General features: G+C 39.6%; 4 protein-coding genes across 4 annotated transcripts in view; 3 read left to right on the top strand and 1 right to left on the bottom strand.

The window, feature by feature from the left end:
- Window positions 1-5,048, top strand: part of LOC110173536 (ceramide synthase 2-like) — an 8,352-nt gene extending 3,304 nt beyond the window's left edge. Inside the window, exon 7 of the mRNA XM_055151929.1 lies at window positions 5,037-5,048. Coding sequence (XP_055007904.1) covers window positions 5,037-5,048 — 12 coding nt within the window. The remainder of the gene's footprint in view (window positions 1-5,036) is intronic.
- A 660-nt stretch (window positions 5,049-5,708) lies between these two features.
- bcl6ab (BCL6A transcription repressor b) lies at window positions 5,709-10,826 on the top strand. The gene is made up of 9 exons (XM_020939519.2): window positions 5,709-5,810; window positions 7,111-7,282; window positions 7,354-7,575; window positions 7,646-8,332; window positions 8,437-8,513; window positions 8,598-8,768; window positions 8,856-8,986; window positions 9,256-9,393; window positions 9,854-10,826. The coding sequence occupies exons 1-9, from the start codon at window positions 5,780-5,782 to the stop codon at window positions 9,995-9,997; spliced, it is 1,773 nt and encodes a 590-aa protein (XP_020795178.1). The 5' UTR covers window positions 5,709-5,779; the 3' UTR covers window positions 9,998-10,826.
- Window positions 10,827-11,021: 195 nt separating this feature from the next.
- cmpk (cytidylate kinase) lies at window positions 11,022-14,795 on the bottom strand. The gene is made up of 6 exons (XM_020939552.2): window positions 14,554-14,795; window positions 13,342-13,488; window positions 13,073-13,225; window positions 12,419-12,495; window positions 12,148-12,244; window positions 11,022-11,423 (listed from the first exon to the last, which is right to left on the bottom strand). Exons 1-6 carry the CDS (start codon window positions 14,695-14,697, stop codon window positions 11,382-11,384), a joined length of 660 nt encoding a protein of 219 aa, XP_020795211.1. The 5' UTR covers window positions 14,698-14,795; the 3' UTR covers window positions 11,022-11,381.
- A 901-nt stretch (window positions 14,796-15,696) lies between these two features.
- Window positions 15,697-17,222, top strand: fam78ba (family with sequence similarity 78 member Ba). Its single transcript, XM_020939390.2, has 3 exons — window positions 15,697-15,974; window positions 16,314-16,593; window positions 16,953-17,222. The coding sequence occupies exons 1-3, from the start codon at window positions 15,712-15,714 to the stop codon at window positions 17,220-17,222; spliced, it is 813 nt and encodes a 270-aa protein (XP_020795049.1). The 5' UTR covers window positions 15,697-15,711.
- The last annotated feature ends 1,420 nt before the right edge of the window (window positions 17,223-18,642 follow it).

Raw genomic sequence — 18,642 nt, forward strand, 5'->3', positions numbered from 1 at the left:
TTATCCAAATCACTCTGGTGAAGGTGTGTGGAGTTATTTTTGTTTGACTGTGTTAAACATGTGTGAATGAAACAAAACACAACTCTGAGTATATTTTTCATGGGAAAACATCAGTATAACAAAAATCAGAAAATACTGTAATAGGCCCAATAGAAAGCAAAGTGCATGTTTTTGGATAGTGAGGAAACCAGTAGCTTTAACACAAAGAGAAAAGATGCTCTGATACACTGTTCATATTAAGCTACTGTAAATGATTCTGGTGTTTTTGTTTTGCTGTTTTGTCCTTAAAAGAATTCCAAAACTGACTGCAGATTTGCCCCTGTAACTCTATCCTCTGTGAGCTTCATTTGGCTGACACGATTTGGGTGATGCCATACTCCCTTAGTCCACTTCTTTATACAGTCTATGATACAGATACATAATAGATTCCTCACTGATATTCTGAGTTTACCAGAGGCGCCACCATCATCATTTGGGTTGTATTATTTTGCATGGGGCTGCCAGACAAATGACAGCCAATAAGTCTTATACAGACTACAAAGCTGCTTTAAAGCCCCCCCAGAGAATTGTGCATTGCTGACTTGTTGATCACATTAACACCGAACATTTTACACAGATGGATCTACTTTATATCATCACGGCAAAATCTTTCAAAAATTCTCCATTGAAATGAATGGGATTTCTGCTTAACCAGATGTGCCACAACACAGAAAGCACGGTTTATTTATTATGAGGCAAAAATGGGCGGGACAGAATAAGGTTAACAGATGAAACCAAGAGCCCACATGTCAGTATCAATATCTGAACTGAAATTGATACTTTCATCCTGAGGGTGTTTCACTAGTATGCTTATGGCAGAATGTTTAGCAGTTACCATGGAGACATTGGTTATTGCTAATGCACACATTAGCAATAACTACCAAAAAAGTTTTAATAAAGTGTGAAAACTCATGAAACAATAGGCTACTAAATGGATTTAAATAACACATTATCAGGAGTTTCAGACAGAACAGTGTCTACAGTTAGTGCCTACTGTATATGGACCAATTCCATCTCAGTTCCAGCTCAATAGCTGAATTGGTCCATCTACAGAACCCTCCACCTTCATTCTGACAGAAGACCAACCAGTCTGCCATAGAGGAGAGTATCTTTCACATTGGCATTAATTTGAACAAACTCATGGGAACCTGCTTCGCTTATGGCCAAATGTCATGTCCCTATGACGTAAGTCTTGTATTATTAGATCAACAACATGCTTTAAAGTTAAGATATTGGTTAAAATTAGGTTAGGATTTAGGTTAAGCTTAACCAAGTATATGGTTAGCGTTAGGATTGGTCCATAGGAAATTAATGTAAGTCATTTATGTTTATAGTGGAATGTTCAGCAGTTACCATGGTGACACAATGCAAACACTGCCAAAGAAGTTTTAAAATACTCAAAACAATACAACGCAATTTTCAGGAGGCTGTGATGAATATGAGTAGTCATGGTCATGTTTAGTTATTTGATTCTGAATACTGTAATTTTATGAGAGAGATAGCAGACATCTGCTCACCTGCTGTAATTGCAGCTGAGCCAGTTCTTTATGGTCAGATAATGCTCAGATTTAAGTGTAACTTCACTAACAGAGGTTCAGACAGAGAGGTTCAGACATCAGTATAAATTTGTTGCTGATGCCTTATCTAAAGTAGCACTACCCCATTTCTTCTCAAATCCCTATGTGGACTGCTGTATCACTTACAGAACATTTAGACCTTAACTGAGATAACAATGACATAAAGAACAAATAGCCACTTTGTCCACTTTATTGATACTTTGCAGCTGAAATCATCAACATTCTCTGGGGGTGTGATGCTTATTGAAGGTACTACTCAGTCTGAAGCTCTGTTACTCATTTTAGACTTTAATCTGATCTTTATTTTAACATAACCTAATCAGAGAGAACTGACTTAGTTAGGAGTAAAAACAACAACAGGTGAAATGATTTCTGCTGTTAAACAAGTCTCTCATCAATAAAATTACAGTCACTTGTGTCATTAGACGTGCACCAAACAACTACCAACAGGATCAGAACAGCCCATGTTGATCACATGTCCTAAAAATGTGCTGTATAAATCCATTTTGTATTTTTTCTTAAGTTTTCAGACAGTTAATAAAAAAAATTTGTAGTGTTTTCTAATATGTGCATTATGTCGCCATGGCATAGTGCCACTGTCACGGGTATCAATACAGTACAACATTACTATGTTGATATGCAATGTTATCAATGTCCACAAGTTGTTCTAGTCAAGTGCTGGTTTGCAGAGAGCTAAAGTAAGACAGGTTGTATGTCAGAGAAGTATGTGTCTGCATGCTTGTCAAAGTTAAAAATATTCACCGTGAGGTTATGGGAGGTAACTGTGATGACACGCTGAATACCTTTGAGAAAATAAAACTGCAGTGCTATTTTTGTGTGAACTATATGGTAACACATGCAGAGAGGTTGCTACGTGTCTATTTCAGGCCATTTCTTTGACTTAAAGACTTATGCACCTATAAGAAGTTTAACAAGATTTACACTCATTATGTTAATTCACACCCACCTTTGGCTTATGTCTGTCCTGTACAACCAAGCAATGTATTCGAGGTAGTGGAGACTGGGGTAACACAGCTATGATGGGAACTATAGAATTGGGTGTGAAGGTTAAAATAAACTACAGATGTGTGGATAAAGATGAACAGAGGAGGAGTTTTACAGCAGGGAGAAAGAGTTAGGTTTGTACTGTTAAGGGAGATAGTGAGAGTCACTGGTCTAAGGCGATTGCATGAAATATGTAAAAAAGAGAAGGAAACTATTTTGTCATCTTTAAATATGCATGCAACTGATTCTGCTTATCTTATACTTGTGTTGTACAATGTGAGCATATTTAGAAAAAAAAAAAAAGAAGCATAATATTGCATAGAGATGTTGCTTTATCTGGAAAGTTGGAGACAAACAGGTGACACCACCACACCAAGTTACAGTTCACATCTGTTCTTAAGAATGCATGTATTTATAATTTTTTCTTCAACAAAAACACCTGCAATTTAATATGTGGCTGTAAAATGTCTGTACTAAAGTGATACTGTAATCACTATTCTTGTCCTTGTTCACCTCTGTCTAACTGTTTACAGTCTGTGTAAATAATGCTTATGTTTTGTTATAACACCAACCTGCAGGGGGTCTGCACATGGAAATGAAACCAAGACTATAATACGCAATATTTACATTAGTCTAAATGTTCATTCATTTGCACCTTTTCTTAAACAAATACTGGAAGTTGTTTGTCACACATGTCATACATCTGTACAGAGCATCCCTACAGCTGCTGAATGCAAGAGGATGAGCTATGTTATTATGTTTGCTTCACTGTTGCTGCTGCCGAAATTTGAATTTCCTTCGTAAAGTATCTATCAATCTATCTATCTAATACAAGATACATATGCTAAATGCCACACTGTGGAACATTCCAAGCAGAGTAATAACATCTGTGTGGAGGCAGGTGGACAACCCCCTACCAGAAAAGTTAGAGTGCACCTTTAATTTTATGGCATTACTGTTGTTTCTACACTTTAGTATTCAGTGATAAAAAATCCTTTGCGCAATTAATTTAGGAATTTTAAAGCAGTAGATCAATAGAAAGGTGTGTTTTTTTTTTTCTTTTACACACTACTAAACTGAAAGTACATAGGAGGGGTGCTAACATAGCCTGCTGTCCTCTCACCAAATAATCTGCAACCACATTTTCATTTGATGTCAGGAAACTACGATGTCTGCCTGATAAGAACATATTCAAATGACTAGTATTTGTTTGCCAACTGTTGCTTTAGTTGAAGAGAAAACATTCTATCTCTCATGGATGTGTCCTTTATTGGTGAAATTGCATGCTGATTTGTATTTAGTGAGGCTTGGTACAAGCACATGGAGAAAGTACAGTTGTTTCAAACTGCAAACATTAAACTCAAACCACAACTTTCTTATCCCCTTTTTATCAAAAACATGTTACTTGGATACATGATGGTCTGTTTCTGCACTGTTTGCATTGAGGATAATATTACCCCTGTCAGCCATGTGATCCTTTAAGTTTTTCTGTTTGCACTGTTACACAAAACCGCTGCACACATAGATTTATATAAGAGCTTTATATAAGGACTGGGCTCAGGCCAAGGACAAGAATCCTTATGTCTGGGGGCAGGTTCATCAGAGGGGAATCATTGCTCCATAGTCACATATCAATGTAAATCCCCTTTCCAAAAAGCCAGTACTGTATCACTAACACATGTACCATAGCGATAAACTCCTCTATGGGACAAATTAATCACTTGAGCGTTTGGGTTAAAGAAGCATTGTGTAACATTTCTTTTAGAGGGTCTGTCAAATGCTTCTTCTTGGAGATGTTATTGCTTTGTCTGAAATGTTTCACAGTATGGCATTAAACGTTTCTATGTCATGGAGACCATACTAGACTAAGTTGCCTATTTTTCTAGGCATTTTTGAGCTATAAAACTCACTTATAATTGTATAGATGTAAGGTAGATCTGTTTAATGTTATACTGTGGAACATTCCAAGCAGAGCAGTGACCTATCCATAGACAGAAGCAGGTGATGAACCCCCAACCAAACTGTTACACAGAGAACTTTTAATGAAAAGAGGGGGGTGTGTGCACTGGTCAAACTCTCTGCCCTTTCTGCTTTTTCTGCGATCACAGCCTCGGGTCTATGTGCAGGCTGTGTACTATAGGCTACTACAATAACAAACAGTTGGGGAGTGTTTAATGTTCCTTTCTGGATTTTGGCTCACATCTGTGATAGCTGAAGCTGTGGGAAGTTGTTTGCTGTCGGGCAAATTAGGTCTGGGAGAGCTAAGAACATCCTCTGCACACGATGTACTCATGCCCATAGCACACACGTACGGCAATAACATGATCTGGGACTCGAGCCAATAAGGTGTACTTAGAGGTTTAACGGTGCCATATTAACTGGGACACTGTGTAAATGTTGCCTGTGTTCATTCAGGTGTTTTGGTAGACATTCAGGTTAGTGTAAGAATGATATTATTAGGAAAAACGAAATGATACAACAGCTTAATTTTAAAGACTTTTTTGTTATGCATTTCTTCTTACTTATTTGATCACTCTTATTTAATAAAGGCATAGACATGATTCTTTATAGTACTCAAAAACACTACAATAATGATGTTGATCGCGTTAAATGTAAAAAGGTTCGTTTTGTTCCTCCAGTGGCCAACGACACACAAACCTTCGATTACTCCACGTCATAACTGTATTATAGTCCAATAAAAAGAAAGGCACTGAAACAGCAAGAAAACACGCGACTCGAGGAAAAAATAACAAAAATACTGCGTTTCACAGCATTTTCAGAAGCGTAAGATTTTGAACTGAGAGCTGGAGCTCCGAGAACAAGCTCTCAAGTTCCCCACATATTTATAACTCAGTCAGCTGACCTTGCTTTTGGGCGAGTCCATTACGCAGTGAAACTTTAGCCGATTGAACTATTATAACTTATACTAAACAATATATAACAGCTTTTGACTTCAATAAATAAAAACAATTACGTTTATATAGTAACGTTTGCCATAAAAGTAGCCTTTATTTTCTAAATGTTCAGAGTTGGGCGTGCGTAAAGGCGCATCTGGCACAGCGCACCCTCCCCGGCACTGCTGAAGTGGTGCGGTCTTCTGTTGAAATTCCGAGAAGTAAGCCTCTGTGTTTCTTAGAATTGGATTCTGAGAACTGGTGATGCACAGAGTTTCGAGGAAACTTTTACAAGGTGACTGTTTTTTCTATCCTTTCCTATTTCTCAGTATTAGGCCAGAAGTCAAGGAGATGCGGAAGGAAGTCTGGTTTAGGGCTGGCTTGGTTTTTCTTCTTTTGAACACTTTGTCATACTTAATCTTGGAGAGTTAATTTATAGTTTGTTCCAAATATATTGTGAATTAATTTTATACAGATACAGCGCTATTTGATCTGAACCGTTTAGAGTTTTAATTTCCTGTCAGTGCTGGGGGAAATTGTGCTATGTTTGAGCAGTTCCTGACTGGGCCATTGCTCATAACTCTGTCTAACCGTCACCGTGTCAGAGTGTAGCTCCTCGAGATAAAGTGGCTCAACTGGACAAGTTAGCTGGTTTAGCCACATTACAGTATCGTTTGTCTATAAATTGCATTACGGCTGTTTATTACGTAAAGCCTTACGGAAATCTTAACCTCGTGGGCACCAAAGTAAAACGCAAATAACGCAAAAGTAGTGCTGTGGCTCTCTGAGCCAAGTAAACTTGAACAGACTTGTTGAACTTGACGGGCGACGGACTATACAGATAAATGGCGTATCGCCGCGCACTAGAAACTAGAAACGCGATTTGTAACAATGTTGGACGCTTTGTCTTGTAGTAGAGGTGCTCATAGATGAGTTGAGCCCGAGAAGCGCTATGAGTTAAATCTGACTTGTTACTACTGCGGAGGAACAGGAAACCACTGTGTGTCTACACAACTTAATCTGAGCCAAGGACGGAATGTGCTCCACGGAGACAGGGGCTGCGCCAGTCTGAGTGCGCTTCAAAAACACTGCAAAACAAGACAAAAACATGGATAGTAAACTACGCTTAACTTTACTAAACTCATCTCCAATGTCTTTGATATGTGTTTAACTTTTATGGTAATATAATTGTAGTAAAAACACTCCGGGATTAAAAACCCTATCTTCATCCTAATATAAGTAGATTTAAATGCAATGTTATCACTAGGGACCTAAGCAAAACGTTATTAGTTAATAACAGTTTATAACTAAACAAGGGATTAAGTTACGCAATAACCTCGAAGCCGCCTGAGCCATTTACTGCAGCGCTTTGAAGTCGAATTTAGTTGTAGACGATCCTCCCCGAGTTGTTTCAAGGCTGTGGCGCCGCGTTGTGATCAAGCACTGCAAATACATTTTTATTCATCACTTATTATAATATTAATACAATGTTTTAATGATTTTTGTTATGTTAATTATAGAGGCATAATAATGTTGAATTAATAATAGCAATATTAATGTTATAATGTATAATTTGTTTCACATAATTTCCCCAGATCTTGACAACATGGCCACAGCTACAGATGGCTGTATTCAGTTCACCCGACATGCGGGAGACGTCTTGTTTAATTTCAACCGACTCCGAAGCCGAAACATGCTCACGGATGTCACCATTCGTGTGGATGGGCAACATTTTCATGCTCACAAAGCAGTTTTGGTGGCTTGCAGGTATGATCACAGACTTGAACAATATTTAGATAAAGTTTTTATAAGATATTGACACATTTATTGCTCCATAGTGGATTCTTCTACTCGGTTTTCATGGATCCAGAGAATGTGAACCTCAGATCTATCACTCTGGACTCCCGAGTGGACCCAAAGAGCTTCTCCATTTTGCTGGATTTCATGTACACATCGTGTCTCAATCTCAATGACAGTCACGTCTTAGCCACCTTAAATGTGGCTCTGTATCTACAGATGGAACATGTCGCAGACACCTGCCAGCGCTTCGTCAATGCCAGGTACATCACTGCACTTAAGCAGCTGTAATAGGCTTGAGTTTATTGTCTTATTGTAAATATGTCTTTAAAGGCACCCACCATTGCAGACTGAAGATGGCCTGCCTGCTTCTACACCAGCTGAGACAAACCAGAGTTTCAAACATTCTGCTATTGAGGAGTGTAGAAACTATTCCCCCAATGTTTTTAGAGGAATTAACACCTCTAATTCTTACCAAGTCTATAATGACCACTCAGTGTCTGAGGGAAGCGGTAAGGTCCGCCCACTTCCCAGAACAAGTACTTTTTGCTCTAACACAAGCCTGATGGGACTCCAAAATTTCTCATCTATAATCCAACTTGCCGGAAGCTTTCAGGAACCAGAGACTCCAATGGAAGACAATGTGCACCATCCTCAGGCCAAATACTTAAGACTGTCCCCTGGCTTTGACAAACCCCTTATCTGTAGTCCTCAGAGTCCTTTAAGGTCTGACGGACAGCCCAACTCGCCCACAGAGTCCAGCAGTTGCAAGAATGCAGCACTTAACCTGAAAGAACACTGCCCCAAAGAACCCAAAGCCCACAACTGGAAAAAATTTAAGTTTATCCTGATGAACCAGACATCAGATAGCAAAGAGACACAAGAGGAAAACACAGGAAGTGATTCTCCAACACACAGTCTGCACAGCATCGAGTCGAGTGGGCACCATGAAAGTGTGAGTGAAGACGGACTCAGCGACCAAAGAGATGAAGTAAACCAAAGCAGTTGTAGCAGTATCAGGTAACTGTTTCATCAGGCACTAAATGACATTAGGAGCATGCAAAGGCCCCTGTAGTAACTAATTATATTGTGACTATAACATAATATTTTCATTTTCCTGACAGCTGTGAAAGCCCTCAGCGTCTTTCTCCAGATTTAGTATCCAGTGACAATACCCCCAGACTGCACTATTCAAACTGTGGTATGTGCCTTATGTTTATATGTTCAAAGTTATGTCACATTTTGATTTTGCTTGAATGATTAATTTGCAACTTCCTACCTGTAGAAAAAAACACGTACTTGTGCAATGGTTGCGACCCGCATTTTTCGGAAGAAGAATCTCTACGAGAGCGATCAGTTGGAGCCCACAGTGACAACAAGCCATACAAATGTGACTGCTGCCAAGCCTCGTTCCGATACAAAGGCAACTTAGCCAGTCACAAAACCGTTCACACAGGTACAAACCACTTAAATCAAGTAAAAAATAAATAAATAAATCAAGTTATTTTAATGGATTGTGTTAATTAACCGATAAATCCTTCAGGGGCAAAGCCGTACCATTGTAACATCTGTGGAGCGCAGTTTAATCGACCGGCCAACCTCAAAACCCACACACGCATCCACTCGGGAGAAAAGCCATTCAAGTGTGAGACATGTGGATCCAGATTTGTACAGGTAAGACTTAGACTTAGACAAACTTTATTGATCCACAAGAGAAATTACTTAAAAGAAAAAAAAAACTGTATTTACTTCCATTAGCATTCATATAGTATGTGTAAGTCTTCTCATGTTGCTCATAGCTAAGTGGAAATGATTGTTAAAGTAGTGTTATTGAATGACAATGTAAACACTTAGAGTACTGACCACTTCCCGCTATTTAATATTTTGACATAAATGCAACTTCTACTTTTATTGGTTCCTAATTATTATGTGCTTATGTTTAGGTGGCACATCTCCGTGCCCATGTCTTAATACACACGGGAGAGAAGCCATACCCATGTGAGATTTGTGGTACTCACTTCCGCCACCTACAGACGCTCAAGAGCCACATGCGCATCCACACTGGAGAGAAACCATACCATGTGAGTGCCTGGTCCAGCCCTTTATCCACTCAGACTGCATAAAGATTAACCCTAGTGACCCTGTGATCCCTACATATACTATTAAGGCTCTTAAACATAAAAGGTGCTGTACGTGATGTTTATCGTCTTAAAAATGTATAAACAGTTTGCAGTGGTCCAAAGTTATTCCTCACTTACATTATGCATTCAGAGCATCCTAATAATTCACTCAAATTCATTCAAAGCTAATAACAAGAAGCATGCTGACAGCGCTCTTCCTGATTATTGCACAACAAACCGCTTTACAGTTAAATGGCAGTTACGTTTTGAGCACCAGAGCTACTCATACAATATATCTGTACAGGGGCAAGACAAAATACATAAGAAAAAAATCGGGTACAGGGCCTTTAGCTTCTTCTCCATAATTTGCCATGATTGTGCGGTGGCAAAAGTGGTTTATTTATTTATTTATTTTTTACAGTGTGAAAACTGTGATCTCCACTTCAGACACAAGAGTCAGCTGAGGCTCCACCTGCGGCAGAAGCACGGGGCGGTGACCAACACAAAGGCCCAGTATCGGAGGGGCTCCAGCGGTCCAGACCCAGCCCTACTTAATGCTTGCTGAAAATATATCAATTTGATTCAGTGTATTTTTAAAGAATGCTCATCAGTATATGTAAGCTTTATGCCCGTGTAGCGAAACCAGATCATATTATGACTTAAATGTGAATTTTAGCTGGTACTATATTTTACACATAATGAAATGCAGCACTGAAGGGCTAATTTGTTTAAAGAAATTCTGTTACAGTTAAGGTTTTGAGATCAGTGCAAAGCGGTGGTTAAAAAAAGCTGTTTTGATATATATATTTTAACATGGCCATCTGATAGCATCTTATGAATGTATGTATGTACAGATGTATAAAATCTTATTTTATAGTAAATGGTACAAATTGTTAATATACGCAAAGTTTTGTAAATACATTGTATGCCTTTTTGCCCTGTTTTGTCGCTCTTTCTTTGTATTTTTGCACATTCAAAATGTAGTAAATCATTTTATTTTTTTAAAAAACACTGTATTTTTACTAAACTATGCTCTTGTGTTAAACATATCTGAATGTATTTTATGGTGCTTCATAAGGTCCGATTTTGGGAGGGATTATAAAAATGTGATTGTTTTCTAGCCTTACATGTCTCAGACACATGTCAAACTCTAGAATGAAAGTGCCATACAGTCATGCACCCCTTAACCTGATGTTACACGTTGCTGTTCTAATTTTGCGTCTAATACTCAAGGCCTTTAGTCCGGTACAACAGTGGTTCATTGCTTTAGAAGCTAAATTTGCGTGTGTTGCTATACAAAGTGCTCAGGAAAACCTCTATAATGTAAGCATATGCCTTTGGTATTGTACATATTTTCAACAAGAGAATAAAATCTATATCTCATTGCACTGCCACGTCATTGTTTATATACATTATTCTAATTATTTTGTCATGGATTTGCGTGTGCGTGTACCGTATTTGTATGTGTAGTGCCCTCTGCTGGTTAATTATTTTAAAACAACACATTGTTAAGTTCACCTTTAAGTGATTCAAAAGGTGGAATTGACAGGATTCCATTAAATATTGCTTTGTAAAAACAGATAAGTTCATTAAGCTTTAATTAATTTATATTTTATTCATTCATTGTTCTTTTGGAGACCAAGAGTGCAGGCTGAAAACTTCTTCATGAATCCAACTTAATAGTTCTGGCTTAGTGCTTATTTGTCCCCTAGAAAAGCCCTATACTACGTTGAAAGTGTATTATTTATGTAAAACATTGGTAACAAGTAGCTATGGCAGATCTAATCTCACTTACGAATTGATACACATACTTATGACAGTGACAAAAACAATGGAAAACAAACCAAAAAATTATATAAAAAAAAAAATGTTTTGAACAGAAAGAAATTTATAGAAGCAATGTAAAAGATAAAATAAAAATTTTAAAGTAATGTGTAAAGATGGTAAGGTCAACCCTCTTTGTCCAAGATGGATTTCACGTCAGCAAACACCTGTAAAACACAAAGACACAAGATTTCAAAAGTGCAACAATTAAACCTCAAGCTACATAGAACATTATTTTACAAGATATATTTTTTAGTCACTGTTTTGAATCAAAATATAACAAAGATAGCAGGACATGGTAGGGATTTATGTTCTCTAATTTCTATAAATGTATCTAAACATTAGCTTAATGTTTCACATCGCAAATTGCATACACAAGCTAATTTTTCCATCTAAATTCTTAAAGGAGCTGTATGTAGCCTGTTCTCGTACAGTTTTAAGAAAGGTACTACAATAACAATTGAACCTTGGTTGCTAGTGCCTTAACCTGTATCTAAAGGACACATACAAGTTTTCTTCATTCTCAGTATCATATATTGATGCAGCAGAAGCACTGATTAACATTTTTCTGCAGGGGCTGTGGTTTAGCTAGCAGTGATTCAGGTCAGAGAAAGTCGTTTTAGATTTTAGAAGCATTGAAACTGGCAACCCAAATGAAGGACTCAAGTGAGGCTCAGTCTGCTTTCTGACTGGATAATCGTTTTGAGAATCAAAACACAATACTTATAATCAAAAATTAATTCTAATTAAGTCATATCAGTAAACATTATATTTGTATCTGGGGACATAGTTAGGTCATGTTTATGGAATTTAAAATATAAATTTACATACAGTTCTTTTAACTGCACACACACACACACGTTCTGAATGTCTCTTTCACCAGGAACTCACCTCCTCAACAGAACGAGAAGCGTCCACTGTGCGCACCTTTCCCTGTTTTTCATACAGATCGATGATAGGTCGGGTGGATTGCAAGTAGGTTTGGATTCTGCATCAGAGAAAAAAAACATTATTAAGGTCAGACGGAGACACGGGAGACTCGAAGGAGATGAGAAGTGGGTCAAAAATGCGCAAGCAGGTGTCTGACTATTGTTAAATAGGTCATGCCAAAATGAAAATACTTAACACAAGAGTAAATGCTTCATCTGTCAGCTCACTGTACCTTTTCTGCAAACTTTCTCTGTTGTCATCTGTGCGTCCACTGCTCTTGCCTCGTTCTAGACACCGGTCAATGCAAACCTGAGAGTACAATACACAGTTTTGAATTGTCCTTAAAGGTATGCAATGCAACTTTTTTTGGTTGACCATTTCATCACCATTTCGTCTCCATGGAGATGTTATTGCTTTACCTGGAAAAGCAATAACATCTCCATGTTATTGCTTTACCTGGAATTCTGAACAGTGTGGAATTATATTAATCTATTTGTATTACAGGTGTTTTACTGCTAAAAACTACCTTGACAAAATGCATTCCTACTGTGAGCAGAATGGCCTCTCTACAGATCTGACAAGTAACCTGACCTATTGGCGTCACCTGTCTGTCAGAGATGAGTTTAATGACATACTGTTGAACATTCAGGCACACAAATTTCTATGGAGACAAGCAGGTGGCAGACCCTTCACTCTTCACCCTTCACCAGAAAATGTACATAGTTTTACTCATTTTTGTTTCTTTTCATACTTTTCATAACTTACATACAACATACAATATAATAAAACAGCTAAAACAATATTTAATAATACAATTAAAATGAAACAAAAGCAGACTTTTCTTGTAGGGCCTTAATGTTATCAAGTGTTATTTTATGGTACTGACCTCATTGCTACAGTCAAAGAAAAGCACAAATTTGACATCAGCTTTTCCATTCATCACGGAATTCCATCCCTGAAGGTTGTCCTCGTTACGTGGAAATCCATCTATGAGGAATCTGAACTTCTTCTCATCTTTCTGCATGGTCTCTTCCATTGCCTTAAAACATAATCCAGTTGTGGGAGAAAATTAACAAATTTAACTAAGCTACAGATACAATGTGTGTGTAATTTTTGTAGTAGTTCAATTTTACTTTTAATACATTTAAGACATACCTGCTTTAAAAGGTTGATTGTAATCTCCACAGGAACAATTTTTCCCTCCTTGATGTAGTTTGCAATAAGCTGCCCATACTCAGAGCTCTCTCTGGCTCTCTCTGCCCTCAGCAAGTCTCCAGCCGATAGGTGAGTGTAGCCGTAGTTCTGTAGGTTACATGTTAATATGAGTTTTGTTCATTTAAATCAATTTAATCAACACAAGTACAGCTCCCCTTCTAGCATAGCTCAACATTTGTTATTAGCATTTAATAGAAACTGTAACAACAGTGCCATACACTTCTCGCTCAGACTCTACTACTAAAGCTCTACACTCTTGCCATTATTCAGTCACCCTGTGATGGTAAGATACTTAAGCCACAGCTGCCCTGGGGTAGACTGGCAGAAGCTAGGCAATTCATCTGTGCAGTCGGCCAAATCAGATCTTTAGTCATCATGGCTAGCTATTCTAAACTATACTGGGGACAATACAAATAGCTAAATGACAATAATGGGAAAATATAGTAATCTGGAGAATTGTTCAAAGTCTAATTGAGTTGCAATTTGCACTACTGATTGTATGATATTTTGAAAGCATGTGGAAGTCAATAACAATCAGTTCAGAAAGAAAACAATCTTGTTTCTTTCATCTTGACTTTTGATCAATGCAACACACGTTGAAGACGAAAATATGCCTTGGCTGGTGTCAAGTGTCAGATAAGTACATGGCAGAATGTCAAATGCATGATTTCAATGGGTGTGTTCAGATTGACTTTACAACCAGGACCTGACCTGTCTCACACACAGGTTTGTTGAGATAGAGGCTGGTGACGTGTATGATTCATAATCTTTATACAGTACTCCATGGTATGATCACAGGGAAACTGTGGTTGTAATATCATAGTAGTACAGCCAGAATGACAAGACTTGTGTCTAATTAAATCAGTACAATGCCTCCAGCTCAAGTAGGTATGCACAGATGCTTCGCAGATATAGTCCGTTATACTTTTGAAGTGATTACCCACAGGATTTTGTATCCTGAATCCTAATGCTAAGTGCTACGTGGCTAATTCGGACATATTTAGAGGACAACCGGAAGTCAAATACACACGAATTGTGCATGAAAACCAAAACGTACAGATTATGGACGACCAGCTTGAAATGAAAGTGGCATTATCCCACAAATGTGACGAATATACAAACGAGAGTCTGATGGTTTCATTGTCTTCGTACCTCTACTATTTTAGAGCACTGGGTCCCTTTACCGGCGCCAGGCCCGCCCAACACAAAGACCACCTGCGGCTTCATCATCAGCGCCACCTGGTTCAGCAAACGAGACACCCTCTCAGACCCGAACCCGAAGAAACGGCCGAACATACACTGGCCCCAGCACCGGAGGGACAGAGGGCAAAAATATGAAAGGCTGGTCGATGAATGCGTGTCAGCGGCGACTCAAACGGCAGTGCTTCCGCTATTGACACCGACAGCCAATGGGAGACTCATCTCACCATGACGCAAGGACGCAGGCACGCCCACCTGCACTTGTTATTTTTTTTTCTATGCAGAGCTCGGGTGACGCCCCGCCCTGGTTTCTTCAGCATCAGCACCTCCACACGTCTACCTACCCGCGGCTGGAGGATGCTCCGGCACTGAACTAGTACCGTGGAAACCACGCAAAGACGGGAAGTAACCAAAACACGGTGTGGGTATTTTTTCTGCTTTATTCTGATCATCTTTGCTGCCTCGGTGCCTCCATTCACGATGCACCATTCATGCATCTCTAAGAATGGAAACACAGTGTCCAGGACGCGCTAAAAGCCCAGCCGCAAACCTGTTTACTCGGACGGACCTCAAGGTTTTTGTCTGCATGTAGGTCGAAGCCAGGATGAGAAGGCTACTGTCCCACTTTTGATGTGAAATACGGGAGAAAGCGAGCAAACAAAAGGCAATCTGACCCGCTCCTCTAGCGCACCTGTCTGCCCTGTCGCTGCCTGACATGACAGCGGCGCGGAGCCGGGAGCACAGCAGCAGGATCAAGGGGCAAGGAGTGGAGCAGACTGGGACCGGAGAAGGAGGACGCGCGGCAGACGACCAGCTGAAAGGCCGACTTTCAGTTTGTGGGGACGAGCTCCAAGGGCAGTGCGGCACAGAGCAGGCAGACCGGGGGGAGGAGGCTGCGGAGAGCTGTGATACCTCTTCCCCTCAAAGATCATCCCCCACATATCATGCTAGGTGCTTGTGTGGTTCGTCTTTTTGTCCTACCTCTCCCTCAGTAGCGATGATTTAAACTCTGTCAAGTACACTGGTGAAACTAAGGGACTAATGTCCATACAGTGCAGAAATCTTTTGCTGCCTTCTTCTGTGGTACTGCTCGTTTTGCTCGCCTGCGCAATGGGCTGCCTCCAGAGCATCGCCTGCAAGCCCCGCATCAGACGGGAAAACATCGTGGTGTATGAAGTGTCAGCCTCTATCGACCAGTGTCCTACGGTCATAGAGGAGAACTCCCCCATCGTGCTGCGCTACAAGACGCCCTATTTCAGAGCTTCAGCCGGTGTAGTGATGCCTCCAGTCCCCCGCAATGAAACATGGGTAGTCGGCTGGATTCAGGCGTGTACACAGATGGAGTTCTACAACACTTATGGGGACATTGGCATGTAAGTGGTTCACCAGACAGTCTGACCCCTCAACACCTTCACACAAATAGGACTATGGGCCTATGAGAGCCAGGCCCAATTAAATCTGATCATATTAAATATTAATAATAAAACTATTTACTTATCCTTAAGGAACTGCTGTAAGCACAAATAAGTAGGCTATATTTTTAGAAATTTTGCATATTCAGAAATAATATACAGTAGGCCCATAAGGATTTGCATTTTATTCTATAACAACCTGGGATTTTCAGTGTATCTCAAGAGGCTCTATTATTGTTTCCATGGCTACATAAACCACATCTCTATTCAAATGCCTGGGCTCATCATCTGTCTCTGCAGGTCAAGCTGGGAGCTGCCAGAGCTGCGTGAGGGGCGGGTCAAAGCCATCAGTGATTCGGATGGCGTTAGTTATCCCTGGTATGGAAACACCACCGAGACTGTGACACTGACAGGTCCCACCTCCAAACCATCCCGCCTCACAGTCAGCATGAATGACAACTTCTACCCCAGCGTCACATGGGCTGTCCCCATCAGCAACAGCAACACCCCCATGCTCACCCACATCACCCGAGACCAGAGCTTCATCACCTGGCTCGTGGCTATGAACACCATCACAAAGGTAAAATATTCTGTGCACTGAGGCAGTTTGAAAAGTGTAAATAAGCTTCAGTTCATTAAATTTGAATTGTATTTTTTTTTACCTTTTGACTTCATGTGTAATGTTAAATTATTTAACCTCCTGCATTTTACTGCAAATACATATTAGCTGCAAGGTCTTCAAATTCATCATGGTTTAGAACTTATACTCTACGTCTACGCCCTTCAATGTGACTGTGGAACAAAGACAGGTCTATATGAAAAGTAAAGTTAGATATATCATGTTATAATGTTAAACAAAACAACAAAATCACCAATCAAAAAATAGGACAAGAAATAGGGCTTTATTAAATAATAGTAATGTCCAGTGTGTATTTACAGGAGAGAATCGTGCTGCAGACAGTGCGCTGGCGGATGCGAGTGGATATCGCGGTGGACCCTGACATGCCTCTGGGCAGCCGAGCCTCGCTGGTGGGACGGCCCTATCAGGAACAGCCACATATACTCAACTACCAGGAGCCCATTCCCCCGAACGCACTGGGCAGGCCCAATGCCAATGATGCTCAAGTACTCATGTGGAGGCCCCGCAGGGGTGCACCACTTGTTGTCATCCCTCCAAAAATCAGTGAAAGCATCTCTCACATGAAATAATGATTGTTTTATCAGAAATGCAGGATGTGAGAAGAAACTATGGATCAGGGAAAGTGAAGAGACTGTTTAAGATGGTTTAAGATAAACAAAGCTTCAAGAGATTTACTTGGAACATTTTACAAGAGTGCGTTTTAGTAAATTGACTCAGGTCAAAGGTCACTCACAGAGTGTGGACTGCTTTAAAAGCTCTATTGCCATTTAGAAATACAATGTTTTTTACTGAACCACTGAGGTATTGTCCCCAGACTGAACTGCATCTTGCATCCTTATGTAGATCTAATTGCATGAACGGGCAGAGGCTGCTCGTGAGGAGCAGCAGAAAAGCATTTGTTTTGTTTAAGTTGTTACCTGGAGACATTTTGATTGCAGGCTGTAAAACCTCATCAGCGCCAACCAAGGCCTTCAGTCACTCAGTTATGTTCACTATGTATAAGACAGAAAACAGTATTATACAGATTTTAGGTAAAGATTTAACTCATGCTTCCATCTGATTGTATGAAGAACATCCACATGGCATAATAGAAAACTAAACCTGCCACAGTTTCCCAGGACTTTTGCTAAAATACCAAAAGAATTCAGCAACTTGTTTTAAACTCACTTCTCTTTTGGCTAGTAAATAAATGTGGTCAATACGCCTTTGATAAGTGCAGTGTAAATGACTTGGACATGTGCCATACAACATTTTCAAACCAGGCTTTGATTACAGTTAGAACAGGGCAGACCATCCATTTTTTACACTCAGGGGATCCAAAGGGAATTCAAATGTTTGCTTGGAACTACATAATAGTAATTCTTTTAATACAGACCTTTACTATATTATTTTGTGAATGAGCAACCACTGTAGAGAAACTAACTTCTGAGAAAAGTAGTAATATATTCAGTAAGTGAAATGCTTAGATTATGCATTCAATATACAGAGATCAAATGTTTCAAGCATTTCATTAATTTATAATTAAAAGTGTTCTTAAGGGCTAATATCTGGGTTTGTGACCCACATGAAAGCAAGATTGTAAGCTACATCATCACTTTGTAATTAGCAACTAAAATGTCTATGAATGTCCAGAGGTACATCAATATTTTGCAAACTAAAAACCTATGTTACAACGTATTTTTTATTTTTTTGCACAGACCCTAGGCATTACACAGTATGTTATGTTGTGGCCAGTGTCTCCTCAGTGACTCACAGTCCATCTGCGCCTCTCCACAGGTCCACGCTGCACCTTCACCATCTGTCCTCTCTTGTCCCATGACTGCACCCTCAGCCCAAAACACACATCTCACATCCACAACTATGCAACAATTATTGTGTTGTCAAGAAGAAAACATTTTGTGTTCATTTCATGGGAGTAAGTGCTGAATAAAGATGGCTACTTCTACTATGGTGAGAAACGGGTTTGTGAATTCAGGGTGTCTGCTCATG

Source organism: Boleophthalmus pectinirostris, unplaced genomic scaffold (genome assembly GCF_026225935.1).
Source record: "Boleophthalmus pectinirostris isolate CB_2022bp ecotype Guang Dong unplaced genomic scaffold, ASM2622593v1 HiC_scaffold_16, whole genome shotgun sequence".
Taxonomy (NCBI): domain Eukaryota; kingdom Metazoa; phylum Chordata; class Actinopteri; order Gobiiformes; family Gobiidae; genus Boleophthalmus; species Boleophthalmus pectinirostris.